This window comes from Trichomycterus rosablanca, chromosome 2, assembly GCF_030014385.1.
Source record: "Trichomycterus rosablanca isolate fTriRos1 chromosome 2, fTriRos1.hap1, whole genome shotgun sequence".
In the NCBI taxonomy this organism is placed as follows: Eukaryota; Metazoa; Chordata; class Actinopteri; order Siluriformes; family Trichomycteridae; genus Trichomycterus; species Trichomycterus rosablanca.
This window is the reverse complement of record NC_085989.1, coordinates 39374088-39388404: the sequence shown is the minus strand read 5'-3', so window position 1 is coordinate 39388404 and position 14317 is coordinate 39374088. Positions and strand designations below refer to the sequence as shown.

General features: G+C 41.5%; 1 protein-coding gene across 4 annotated transcripts in view; it reads left to right on the top strand.

Annotated features, from left to right (window-relative positions):
- camsap3 (calmodulin regulated spectrin-associated protein family, member 3) overlaps positions 1-14018 on the top strand; it is a 70676-nt gene extending 56658 nt beyond the window's left edge. For 3 of the 4 annotated variants that reach the window (XM_063015326.1, XM_063015353.1, XM_063015345.1), the window contains exons 8-17: positions 1009-1045; positions 1167-1228; positions 1380-1452; positions 3235-5173; positions 6615-6739; positions 7426-7727; positions 7812-7905; positions 9314-9432; positions 11077-11195; positions 11314-14018. In XM_063015326.1, coding sequence (XP_062871396.1) covers positions 1009-1045; positions 1167-1228; positions 1380-1452; positions 3235-5173; positions 6615-6739; positions 7426-7727; positions 7812-7905; positions 9314-9432; positions 11077-11195; positions 11314-11616 — 3173 coding nt within the window. In that variant the 3' untranslated portion in view covers positions 11617-14018. The remainder of the gene's footprint in view (positions 1-1008; positions 1046-1166; positions 1229-1379; positions 1453-3234; positions 5174-6614; positions 6740-7425; positions 7728-7811; positions 7906-9313; positions 9433-11076; positions 11196-11313) is intronic. The other variant, XM_063015336.1, reaches the window with a different exon arrangement.
- The last annotated feature ends 299 nt before the right edge of the window (positions 14019-14317 follow it).

Below are 14317 nucleotides of genomic sequence, written 5' to 3'. Positions count from 1 at the left end.
CTGTCATGTTAAAGACACAATGATATGAAATTGAAACACTGACTATTTCAATTTCCTTTACGTATAACAGATATAACCAAGCGTATGTCCGTGCTTATAATGCCAAGTTCACACTACACGACTTTCCAAGTTGTCAGGTCGCTGTACATTTCACACTACACGACTGATCGGGAGCAAAGCGAAAATCAGGGCAAAAATCGTGTAGTGTGAACTAGGCATAAGTGAAACCTGACACATGCTGTATAAGATTTAATGACATTAGCACCCTAACAAACATGAAAGCTATTGAATCTGTGTGGTGTCACTGTGAATATGAAAATCTCCAGTGATTAAAACATGATCAAAATCTAGCATATCCTCAAACTTATCAAGAAAGTCTGAGTGATACTTAGGTGGATGAGTAAAAGAACAGAATGCACCACCATCTATTAAAAAGTGGAGAATTTCTTGATTGAGATCTGCTTGCAGTCTAGGGTACTATTATAAAGGCCACACCATCACCCTTCTTTCCGTCCTTAGATACACTCAAATACCTAAAATCATTGTGTATCACAGAACCATTATTATCAAGCCAGATACTCGTCACAACAAGACTTTTGATTAGCTGTTGTCAGTAAGCAAACATTTAGTCCAACTGCTATGGGACTTAACGATGTGGCATCTCTTTGTAAATATTGACATTCTTTAGATGCTTTACTGTGGTTAAAGTTTTGGTAATCAGAGCCCCTAATTTGGTTCTTAATGGCTATCCCACCATCTACTAATGATGATCAGACTGTTCTAAAGAGCAGCATTGGTTCCATTATTCAAAGACTAAGCAGTGAAATGTCTGTACAGCAATAAGCAGGAAGCATTAGCCATCTAGCTTTGTTAAGCAAACATTGGACACTGGTGTGTACATGCGGTTTCACCAGTCTTTCCCATTTTTACCAGTAAAATGCTTTATGTATGTAAAGTTACGAGGTACAAATGAAGCACCTGACCAGTTTGCATTCGTTTTTATATTAGGAAGGGGAGAAAATGGCAACAGCAGATCCAGCAACAGGTTTGTTCATACTTAACACATTATTCAGCCTTTCATTTACTGTGCTGTGTTTTATTCTTAATTATGTTTAAGATATGCTTTGAAGTGAGATTAAGTGTTTGTATGTGTTCTGTCTGCACAGCTCTCCTTCACTATTTAAAAAGCCCTTTTTGCCAATCTCCACTCCTGCAACACCGATTCCAGGTAAGCATGAAATACCCACTCACCAGTCTTGTGTGTCTGTGCATGTGGAGTCTGTTTGTGTATCACTGGTGTATGTTTATGTGCAGTGCAAGTGTCATGTCTATTAATCATTAGTGTTTGTTTTTGTGCATCTGTACCTCGGTGTGGTCAGGATCTCTGACTCAGTCTTCCTCAATGTCTCATGTAGAGTCCGGTGGACGATCGTGGACTAAGAACCCTCTCAGGTGAGCCCCGTCACAACAGTAATCAGTTTTCTACCTTTTTCTTTAATTTATTTATCTTCTTAGTTACTTAATCTACCAGTTAACCACATTTATCAGATAATTGGGTTTGAATAGAGCTGACACACACTGGCTTGGTTACTGCAGCCCTGGTGCATTTGAATATTACTTAAATGGAACGTTTTCTGCTGAAAAGGCTTTGAATGAAATGAATTCGAAAGTCATTTCTCAGGCTCAAAGTGAGAGTCATAATCTTCAAATAAAAAAAAGATTTGGAACAGGGGTTATTTCTCCCAGAAGTGGGCAACCTACCAACACATCTCCAAGAGATTCATCACCGACTTTTCTAAGTTACAAAAGAAACTAGATGAACATTTTAAAAACTGCAGACTCAAAAGAACTTAAATGAACATGGCAGTATTGTTTTTGTAGAATTTGTAGAAAGTTATTACAATAGTCTATACTTGGTGAGATCTCTGTCCTCATATAAACAGAGATTGTTTGACTGTGCTTGTTCAGATGTACATTAAAGACTGATCTTTTTGTCAAGGTTAGTAGAAATCCAGCTGTCTTAATCCAATGCTTAACGTAAATGTGAGGAAGTTCAATCTGAAATCAATATAAAGCCAGCCGTGAATTCAAATCTTGTTTGATCTGGTTTGATACTGATTGATACTGATTTGAGGGCAGAGGTAGTGGTTAAGGTAGTGGTTCCTAAAAATTTCTGCTGTGCCCCCCTTTTGTAGATAAAGATATTTTTGAGCCCCACACTTCGACACACACAAATGTCTTTGCTTCCAAACTCGACTGGAATTTATTTTAAACGTTGTAGGTTCTTATTGACATTTTCTTATTCACCTTTACAGTTGAATAATTACACATTTGTACTGTGTAGCTCTCACAAACTTGTCCATCTAATGCTAGCAGAGCTCAAAATACATGCCCTATTAATTTGCCTTGCTGCACTACTCCTGCAATAGCTGGACACGTTCCCCACTTTATGAACCACTGGGTTAAAGTAACAGACTAGTGATTAGTCTGTTAAGGCCTTAAATAGGAACCTTAACCTTTAGTTGCCCGCTTTGTATTCAAGCATAATTGCAAGTTGCTTTGGATAAAACTGTCTGAAATGTCATAAATTTTAATGTAAGCTCTGTGGAGATGACCGGACTATGTGGGTGGGCTCTTCAAACGCTGTGCAAGGACCCTGATTAATAGATAGAGAGGCGCCTGTGCAGAATGCTTGAGTGAAATGAAGGGGTCCACTAGGACTGCGCAGCAATATACCCACCTCGAATGCAATCAGAGATCCCCAGCAGCATAAATAAATAGAAAAAAAAATTGTCTGCTAAATGTTGTGAATTTAAATGTAGAATCTAAATTTTTTCTGTGAAGAAAAAAGGCCACCAAAAGGGGGCTTTTACTTTTTATCTGTATTGGTTAATCAAATTAAACCATCTATTCTGACCTAGGGTGTTGTAGCAATATTAAAATATGCAAATTGTGGAAACCTGTTTTTGCTATTTAAAAATATCAGATCAATGCTATATATTTAAAACGTTTGGTTATTAAAGTACTTACACAATAGAAGAGATTGCAGCACAATGATGTGTTCGTAGTGTCTTATTTTCCTATTTTGTGATATATTAGATGCATGTTAGTATTTTCTGCACAGATGCTTTTGATCTGCGAGCAAACTTGCATTGTAATTATATTGTAATTAATTGCTGCATTTAAGCTAAACCTGTAAATCTCATTTACATTATATTTCTACTCTTTCTCCAGCCGTCCCACGTCCTCCGGCATTTCCTTCAGCATCCCCTTCGGTCTGGACAGTGATGTGGACGTAGTGATGGGCAACCCTGTCATCACACGCTCAGTCAGCTCGGATGGCATAAAACGTGTCCCATATGTCACTCCAGAAGAGCCCATTAGGTCTCCTGTCCCAAATAGCCCCCATCGTGCCTCCTGGGGTCCACGTAGCCCCGCAGTGCCCCTTCTGGCTGAAGAGAATGGCCTTGAAGAGCAAGGGACAGCCGAGTTGCCAACAATTGAGGAGGCTTTGCAAATAATCCACGATGAGGGCAAAATGGAGCCTCGGCTGCACCCAGACGGAGCTCCTGATGGCTTCTATTTGCACTCGCCGGACGACCTGGCTAATCGTAGGCACGATGACAGCCCTGTAATCCTGGGTGGCTCTGCTCCTTCAAGCTCAGAAATCCAGGACAGGCCGCACACCGGTGCCCGGCATGGCAGACGGACGTCAGACGGCTCACGGGACGACGACTCTGTGCTCAGGGACGGGAGTGTTGACTCTGATGCCTCTGAAGATCTCCCAAAAACTCAGTCGACTCCTGCTACGCCAGCAGCCGGTGGCCGCGCGGCCAGTCCTTCAGGGCAGGCCACCCCAGACAGCGGAGTGAAGATGACCAGCTTTGCCGAGCGCAAAAAGAAAGTGGTACCAGAACAGCCTGCACCTAGCGAACCTCCTGACCAGCACATGACCACTTGGGCAGCTAAAAAGGCACAGGAGAGTCCAAGCAAAAGCCCGGCACTTAATAATGAGATGTCAGAGCTTGGGGCGAGACTGGAGGAGAAGCGTAAGGCCATCGACGCTCAGAAAAGGCGGATTGAGGCTATTTTTGCGAAGCACCGCCAGAGGCTGGGTAAAAGCGCTTTTCTACAGTTGAAAAAGGAGCAAAATGAGGGAGACGGAGAGGAGGTAGGACCTTCTGAGGAAGTCAGGCGCATGTCATTGGACGAAAGACTAGCACGTCTAGAGAACGATGAAGAGGCTGAGAAGCAACAGACAAAGAGACCATCATTAGAGGATGATGGGAATGTCAAAACTGGAGAGCAAATCCCCAAGGACAAACAAGCAGGAGAGAAAAGCACGGTGCCATTGGGTGACTACAACAACGCCGTAACGAAGCTTAACGCAGCTCTGAGCTCACTGCAGAGTGACATGCAGCGGCTATCCGAGCAGCAGAAAGATCTCATGAAGAAAAAGAACACTTCCAATGAGTCCTGGGTCATCCCACCCAGCACAAAGACATCCACCCCATCAGCACCTCCACGCTTGTCCAGGGAGTCAACCCGGGACATTTTTCTCAACTCTGCGTCCTCCTCACCCTCACCATCACGCAGAGTCAGCGCACACGCTACTCCCCCTAAATCACCTGCCTCCCACCGTCGGGCTCAGTCGGTACCTCCTAAAAGTCCCAAAGCTCAGCACCACTCACGGACATTAGACTCAAAGGTGCCCCCACTGACCCGAGTCATCACAGCTCCTCACAACGTGGACAACATTCCCCATCGCCGCAGAGTATCCCCCTGGCAGTACCGTGACCAGAATTCTGCTACATTTAGCATCAACTCGTCTTTCGAATCGCGATCATCCTCACAGCTCTCCAGGCCGGAGGATGGCAACTCTGATACGGACACGGTCTTCAGCATGGACCTGGATGGAAGCACCAACCATCATTCAGCCAGAAAGGAGCAACAAGGAGGCACCAGCTCGGGGGCTCCGTCCGAGTGCTCCTTCGAAAGCGACGCCCCTTCGTCGGCATACAGCGGCAAACATAGCAGCCTGATCGAGATCCCCCTGTCGTCTCTGAGAAACATGGATGGAGAGGAGGCCGAGCACATCCCTGATGCCGCCTCTGACTCCATGAGTGACCAAACCGAGCCGGAGATGAAAGGTGGAGTTGGCTTCTTCTTCAAGGTCAGTGCTGCGGGTTATTTTTTTTGTTTGCTTTTCTGTGATGTGTAATCAGATGCTGGAATTTTTCTTTTTTTCTGAATCAAACTGCTCATTCAGTTGTTATATTAACGTCTTAAATCATTAAACCTCTTTTTCCCAAGATATTTTACAATGTAAAGCCGTGTTAACTAAGCGCTGGTTATGTCTGTGTTGTGGGAGTTATGAAAGCTTAAAAACTGCCGAGCATTAATTAATTTATTTTAATGTCATAAGAGCTTATTTCAGATTGTGATGGGCATCACGGTGGCTCAGTGAGTAGCACTGTCACCTCAAAGCAGAAAGGCCCTTGGTTTGATTCCCAGGTGGAACGGTCCAAGTCCTTTTTGTGTGGAGTTTGCATGCTCTCCCGTGTCTGTGGGGGTCCAAAGACATCCAAGTGAGGTGAACTGGAGTTACAAAATTGTCCATTACTGTGTTTGATATTAAACTTGAACTGATGAATCAGGTATAACCAATAATGACCAGTCCTGTCATGAATGTAACCAAAGTGTGTAAAACATGACATTAAAATTCTAATAAATAAATAGAGACTCTTAAACAGCAATACACAATGTATACACAGAGAAACCAAAAAATTATTATTAATTTAACTAAAGGAATGACAGGAATTGGTAACAAATAATAGTGGTGCTCAGAAAACAACATTGCTTTTATAGATAACTGGTCTACTTTTGAATGAAAACCTGGTCCTTTGAAGCAAGATGGTGTGGGAGGCTGCTGCTCTCATTTCTTGACAGGACATATGGTGTCAGTGTAGCAGCAGATAGTGATAAATGACTGTTTAAAGTAAATATCGATTCATTTTACATGTCAAATTGATTTGAATTGTGGAATTTTTGAATCGAATTGTGGTGAATCGTTACATCCCTAATTATGACCACTGACCGGTGAGGTGAATAACACTGATTATCTCTTCATCACGGCACCTGTTAGTGGGTGGGATATATTAGGCAGCAAGTAAACATTTTATCCTCAAAGTTGATGTATTAGAAGCAGGAAAAATGGGCAAGCGTAAGGATTTGGGTGAGTTTTACAAGGGCCAAATAGTGATAGCTAGATGACTGGGTCTTTTGTGGGGTGTTCCCGGTCTGCAGGGTCAGTGTCTATTAAAAGTTGTCCAAGGAAGGAACAGTGGTAAACTGGCGACAGTGTAATGGGCGGCCAAGGCTCATTGATGCACGTGGGAAGCGAAGGCTGGCCCGTGTGGTCCGATCCAACAGACGAGCTACTGTAGCTCAAATTGCTGAAGAAGTTAATGCTGGTTCTGACAGAAAGGTGTCAGAATACAGTTAGGAAGGTGGTCATAATGTTATGCTTGATCGGTGTATAGCTGTCTGATATAGTTACATTTGCACCGTGTTACTCTCCAGCATTGTGTGTAATGTTTTTAACCGTCTTGCAGCAGGATGAGGCTCGACCTGAGGATGAGATGGCTCAGAAGAGAGCTGCACTGCTGGAAAAGCAACAAAAGCGAGCTGAGGAGTTAAAGAGAAAAAAGCTAGAGCAGGAGAAAGAGAGGGAGGCAAGGTGAGAAGTTTTTTTTAAAATATGTATGTTATGTGTGAGTATATGTATTTGTATCGTGTATTTTGTTCACCACTGCAGCAAACACAGGGGCAGTAGGGGCAGTGGGGGCCTAGTGGGTAGAGTTTTCGGCTATTACTTGAAAGGTTGTGAATATGTAGCCACTGTTGGGCTCTTAAAGCAGGTCTTTATTCCTCTTGGCTTTAGGGGTGATGTACAATAGCTGACCCTAAACCCAACTCCCAGACAAGATAGAATATGCTGAAATAGAATTTCATTGTACTCTACATGTGTACATGTATATATGACAAGACATTTTATCTGCCCATTATTATTATTATACCTATGTCATAAAGGACTTCGAGGCTGCATTCCAACCTTCACAAGTATCTTCCTAGCAAACAGACATTTCAGAGTCCGAATAAACAGCACATACTCCACAGACCATAAATAGTGATGAGGAACTTTATCTTTAAATTGATTACATAGTTTTTGGGCAAACTCAGGACAAGGTCAGTGGTATCAAGGTCACCACAGGACAATTCTAGAAATCGCAGAACATAATATTGTTACAGCAAGAACAAAAAACAAAGCTGTATCATTAATGTCAATGTTCTCTGACTGGTTTTACCTCCAGTTGTACTGTGTATTATTTTGGAGTCAATATTCATTCCCTTTTTCTTCCATAGCAGACGGGGCTCTGTAGATGAGCTGAGAATAGGCGAGGGATCAGAGCGACCCCAGACACCTTGCACTCCTCCCCCACGCACTCCCCCTCCTCGCACCCCTCCTCCTGAGAGCGTGTCACACCGGCGCGGGGTATTTACCCGACAAGAGTATGAACGACGCCAGCAGCTCAAGATTATGGAGGACCTGGATAAGGTGCTGCGGCAGAAACCCACCACCGTCAGAGGGGTCAAGAAACAACGACCAAAAACCATGTTCCGCGATGACTCGGGTCTCTCCCGCAGCCCAGCTAGAGGAGCTTCGGGTAAGTTTAATCACCAATGCGGTTAAATCTCGGTTATTTACATGTTTTTTTTCAGATGCTAATTTGTGTGTGAATGTTTTTTAGGCTCCAGACTAAATAAAGTTTACTCTCACTCCACCATGAACCTCTCCTCCATGGCTAATGATAGTGGTACGCTTACCATCAAGAAATCTCCAAGGCAAGTATCACTGGTCTTAAATGTGCTCTACGCTTTATGACTTCTTCATGACCTCTTGTCCACTTAAACTAATTAGCCAATCAAATCTAGCAAATTTCTTCTGAAATCAGCTCTGCTTATAAACCTGCTTCTTTACACACATTGTTTACAAAAGCTGCTGCATATTATTTACATTTACATATTATTGGATATTTTAAATATTTCACTTTTAAAAGATGATAGTAAATTAATTAATTAGGCACATTGTACTTTTTTCCGCCCTTTTCTCCCAATTTTTTATAATTTTTACCCAATAGCGTTATGCTTCTTCTCTGCTGGTGCTGACCCCTGCCCCTAATTGAGGAGAACAAACTGACACATGCCCCCTTCGTCACGTGCACAGTAGCCGACTGCATCTTTTCCCCCGCACAAGGCTAGTTCATATGTGAATCAGCTTTGTACACGGAGAGCCACGCCCTGGTTGCATTATTCCCCAACTCTGTGCAGGTGCCATCAATCAGCCAGCAAAGGTCGTAATTGCATCAGTTATGAGGTCTCTCTCCAGCTCCCTCCCTGGATGAACAACAGCCAAATGTTGTTCATGTAGCTGCCCAGCCCAGCCGAATAGCAGAGCTGAGATTCGATACAATGTATTTGGAATCCCAGCTCTGCTGTGCTTGCGTATTTTACCGCTGCGCCACCTGAGCGGTCGATGGCACATTGTACTTTTAATAAAGATGATGTTTAATGAGTTTAACAATGAGATGTATCTGTAAAGGTAACACCAATTTTAATGATGTTGACTTTTCTGATCAAAAAACTTATCAGTCACGCTAGTCTAAACTTATATACAGCGCTGGAAAAATAAAGAGAGCACTTCAAAGTGACCCAATTGACTGGGTTAACTATTTATAGTTATGTGTTTGAGTAAAATGAACTGTTTTCCTTTATTCTACTGCTAATATTGTTTCCAAAATCTAAACAAAAAAATGGAATTTTATTTAAAATAAGGAAATGTGCAGTGCTTTCAGACCTGGAATAATGCAAAGAAAACAAAGATACATTTAGTTCAGAAATACCTATTTGCTGTAAAAACTCCTATTTTCACTCACAGCTACACCGGTTCAGAATTTAAAATCAACCATACCCCCGGAAAAGTATGCAGGAGGGACCTTCACTGCAAACAGTACCGGGACATTACACATAATCAGGGGAAACATGAATGAAGCGAGGAAGAGAGAAGATAGACTTTTGAACAAGACATCACCATACATACAACACTACTTTTACATTAATAGAAAAAAAAAAAGTAATATATACTGGATGTAGTATATATATAACATCTGTTTTCCCTCAGTTGTCACTTAGCCTATAAACATTAGAAATCATTAATAATCTACTGGTAATAATATAATTTCCTGCTCCACAGCCGCTCTCACTCTCCGGCAAGATTAAGGTCCCCCAGTCGACACGCAGCACAGAATGGTGATAAGGACTGGGAGAACGCTTCCACCCTTTCCTCCCCGGCCTCCATCCCAGAGTACACTGGTACAGTATTACTGCCTGTTAATTATAATTATTGGTTTGATTAAACGGTTATGATACACAATTATTTAGCAGTTTATAAATGGATGGTTTATTGTTCTACTGTAGTTGTTGATGACTTTTTGTCCAAACTATGACAGCACAACAGCAGCTAGATCAATAGTACATGCAGGATACAATGGAAACAACCCTCTAGGTGCACAGTCGATACAGCAAAATGCAGCTACATGTGAAATGTAATCTGTGTTGGTGTGTCCTGTCCTTCTGTACGAAAGAAGAACTGCTGTTGATAAAAATGCTGGGCGGTTGTAGCCTGGCAGTTAAGGTACTAGACTAGTAATCGAACTGTTGCTGGTTGTCACTGTTGGGCCCTTAACCTTCAGTTGCTTAGACAATTTACTGTCACAGTACCATAAGTTCCTGTGGATAAAAGCATCTGCTAAATGCTGAAAATGTAAATGTAAAAATGACATTTACTGAACAAGTGCAGGTGCTCATTCAAGTCAAAATGCACATTTTAAAACTGATATTGTAACTACATACTGCTGTACTTAAGTTTAAATGAAACCAGCACCGACCTTATGTTTTGACATATTATTTAAAACAGCAGTGTGTGTGGTTTGAGATACAGCCTGTGTATACCTCTGATTGGTTAAAACACAACTGACATTATCATTGACGTTATTGGTGTTATCTAGTCTTTTCAAGTCATTTTACTGAAATTTAATTAGCCGACTTAATTGTATTTCCAGAAATCTAATAACAGCCAGCACAATACGTATTGCACAGCAGGATAAGTTCTGAGAGTCTGGGTTTGATTCTTACCATCACTGTGGAGAGTCTTTTCATATTTTTTTCCATAGTATCTTTCATGTGGTTGATTGGCCTTGGTGGGGTGGGAGAGAAAGTTTTACTGCCGTAGGTTGGCGCTCTATCAATGGTGTATTCCCACTTTGTGTCCAGTGGTTAGCAAAAAATAAATGATTTAATGAAATCACAGCGGCCGCTCAGGTGGCGCAGCGGTAAAAACACACGCTGGAACCAGAGCTGGGATCTCGAACACATCGTATCGAATCTCGGCTCTGCCTGCCGGCTGGGCTGAACAGCCACATGAACAAAGATTGGCCTGTTGTTCAGATAGGCGTGGGATATTAAAAAAGCCGGATAGGGTCTCTCTCATAACTAATGCAATTACGACCTCTGCTGGCTGATTGATGGTGCCTGCACAGAGACGGGAAAAGAGTGCTGTCAGGGTGTGTCTCTCTGTACACAGTGCTGATCCGGATTGCACTCGTCAAAGTGTAGGTGACAAAATGCATACGGCCGCTGCCCACGTGTCTGAGGGGGTGTGGGTTAGCTTAGTTTTCCCCAATCAGAGCGGGGATCGGTATTGGTGAAGATAAGCATGATGCAATTGGGCAATTGGACGCGCTAAAAGGGAGAAAAAGGGGAGAAAATGCATAAAGAAAATATATTTTTTTAAAAATTATAATAATAATAGCTATAGTCCCATGTAAGATATTGGAGTATATTATAATGAGGAGTTGCAAAAATTAAAACAATATATTGATACTTACTATTTGCTATTTGGTGTAAAATTTTGGTTCATCACTAATTAATTTGCATCCTTATATTATTTTACGCCAGGTCCCAAACTGTATAAGGAGCCAAGCTTCAAATCCAACAAGTTCATTATCAACAATGCCATCTCACGCTGCTGTTTGGCAGGCAAGGTCAACGAACCCCAGAAAAACAAGATTATAGAGGTGAGAGACCATTCAGTCATGTACTTCTTTTCATAGAAAGCTTTTGTAAACTTGCCTTTGGATCCATCTGGCATGATTTACCTCACTCTGCGTGTTTATTTTTTCCTTTCTTCGTCAGGAAATGGAAAAGAGCATGGCCAACCATTTCCTAATCCTCTTCCGGGATTCAAGCTGCCAGTTCCGGGCGGTTTACACAATGAACCCAGAGACAGAGGAGCTGGTACGTCTGACAGGCTTGGGCCCACGTGTTATCAGCTTATCTATGGTTGAGTCCATCTACAAGTATAGCTCGGACCGCAAACAGTTCACCGCCATCCCATCCAAAACCATGTCCATGAGCGTGGATGCCTTTACTATCCCCAGCCAACTGTGGCAAACCAAGCGGCCTGGGACACCTAAAAAGCTGGGAACACCCAAATAATACAGAGAGAGCTTCTTATCTGGCCTCCAATACAGCACCAGAGCCAAACTAGACTCCATGGAGCGGTAAAATAGCAAGGCATTGATAGAATATTTACAGATTTTAAAATGCAGGTCACCTCCATGTGCATTTGCTCTAAATGGAAGGAGCAATTTTTATGCTGTCACAAAAGGCAAAATAGTATGGTGGTTGTCTGACTACTGACACTTTTATTCCATCCCTGCCTTCTCCAGTTAATCATCTCAGACGTGATTAGTTTGCGCTGCGGTGCTAAGAAACTCGCTGCTTTAAGGACATGCCATTAAAGAAGTGCTAAGTCTCTGTTTTCCTTATCAGCTTCCATTTTCTGCCTTTTTATATACCTTTATCCTCTACGCCTTTCCTTGTTTTCCTTCCTGTCTTCCCTTTCCTGTCTAGAAATCACGACTGCAGTTGTGTCTCGAAACTGGGTCTTAAAACTGAAGTGTAATCGAATATGATTGTTAAAACCAGACTATCATCGCTTTTAATGAATGTAAGAACAAACCAGCCAAGGGCTCCTTGTTCATCACTGCTCAGTGAATCTTATGAACTGGACTTCCATGTGGGAGGAAGGGTGCTTACTGGTACTCAGTCATGCAACTGTGCCTAATCTCACTCAGTCCAGTCCTCGATCATGCCTACATTTAAACCTCCAGTATTTTCAACCTAAGTTCTATCTACTGCATCTGTGGAATATGTGCAATTACCATGGATAGTTGTTTTGAATGGATGGAATGGAAAACCTGTCTGAAAACTCACTTATAATGGAAATCTGTCAGTACTGGTTTAACAATATTACACGCTTACATGCTTACCAACCAGCTATTAGAATAAGATAGACATATAAGAATGTCTTATAAGGTTATAAGTAGCTTGCCCTCCTATTTTCACAATACAATAAAGCAATACAAACAACCCCATGGAGTTGGTGCCAGTCCCCATGTACCTGAGTTTGTACCAGTAGGTGGGTTCTATATATTCTATATATTTTCCTTACCTGTGGACAGGTGTGACACAGTCCAACAAACCACAACGATCTCCTAGTGCATGGTGTACAGGGTACCCAGTGTTTCCGGGATGGACCTGTTGTAGTCACGGAAAACTAATAATTTCCTTAGGGGGGTTTAGTTGTTTCATTAGTTTTATATCTTTCAGTACAGGACAATACATTAATACTGCTTATTGCTAAAAGTGCAGTAGATAGAAATCAGGTCTGAAAATAGTGGAGCTTTTCTTTGTAAGCAGCTGCAGATGTCTGGATGTAAACACTACATTTGACCTATTTATCAAAGCGTATGGCCTGACCACCCCACAGCCTCGGTTTCTATTTCAGTTCAGTAAGATTGAATGAAGATCGAAGTGACGCCCTGATTTTGCGTTATTTGCTCGATTTGATACTTATGAGGTATTTGAATTCTGTTTAGCTGTAAATAGAAGAAAAATGTAGGAGTGAAAATAAAATCTATGATCATGTAATTATTATAAATTATAAATGCTGTTAGATTTTTCTCTTTTTTGACAGTTTGTATATGGTGAAGAGAACATTTGTAAGATATGAACAAGCTGCCAATCTAGCTTTAACGTTAGCAGCTCTGTGTGTGAGAGAGAGAAACAGAGACAGTGATAAGAGCTAAATAAGTCAATAAAGATCGAACATCTGGAGAAACTGGAAGAACGTTCCTTTATTTAATGTATCCCAGATCTATTCTATTATCAGAATGTATTTCCATACAGTTAAGAGTACAGGTATGAGCTTTTATTAATTTGGGATGAGTTGGATGAGCCTGTGCCTCTGAAACTGGCATATTAAGAACGAGCTCAAATCCATAAATGTCAGCCTTATTGATTTCAGGCCTGGTTTGAGTGGCCTATTTCTTTTTTTTACCCAGAGGGCTCCTCTGTCTGTACTCCTAAACATCATCTAAGCACTAGAACAATTCAGTCAGACTGGTGTCTCCTGGCTTGAAAAATTAACTCATGTTAATATGGGCCATTTGCAGTTCTGAGGTGAAGATGTGAATATCTTTGTATAGAAAAACATGTTGAAGGTGTTGAATAAGTGTGTGTAATGTATAAATGAATGAATGAAGAAAGGAATGTGTGTGTATACGAGGATAGTGATAATATTGAGTGCAATCGTTTGTAGTATGTTCTGTTGGAAAAGGTTTATTTATTGGGTAAGGTCTAGCTGCAATTATTTCCTCTGTTAATATTTTGTTCAGATTTTTTATTTATATTTTGGTATGAATAGTGGTGATGTATGTCTTCATTTTCGTCACCATGTCCATCTTGGTGGAATCTTTCTTTTCTCCTGGATCATTCATAATCACAGATCAGTGTCTCAGTCACCAGATCTGATCAATAAAATCATTTTTAAATCATCTTTATTTTTCATTTTTGTCTTCAGTGTCTGTGCTTGTTTTGTTAAAATGTGTTTAGTTTGTATTAGTGCTGGGTAATAATTAGACTAGAGCATAAACTGTGGTGGCTTAATGGCCCAAAAGAGGCTAAGTTGTGGTGGTATTGTGGATAAGGTAATGGAATATTGGTATAAAGGTTAGGGGTTTAAACCCCACCACGGCTATGCAGCCACAGCTTTATGTATCCAGTTTCAATTGTAAGTTGCTTTGTATAAAGGGATCTGCCAAATTCATTAACGTAAGCTGTGAGCATAGCTGCT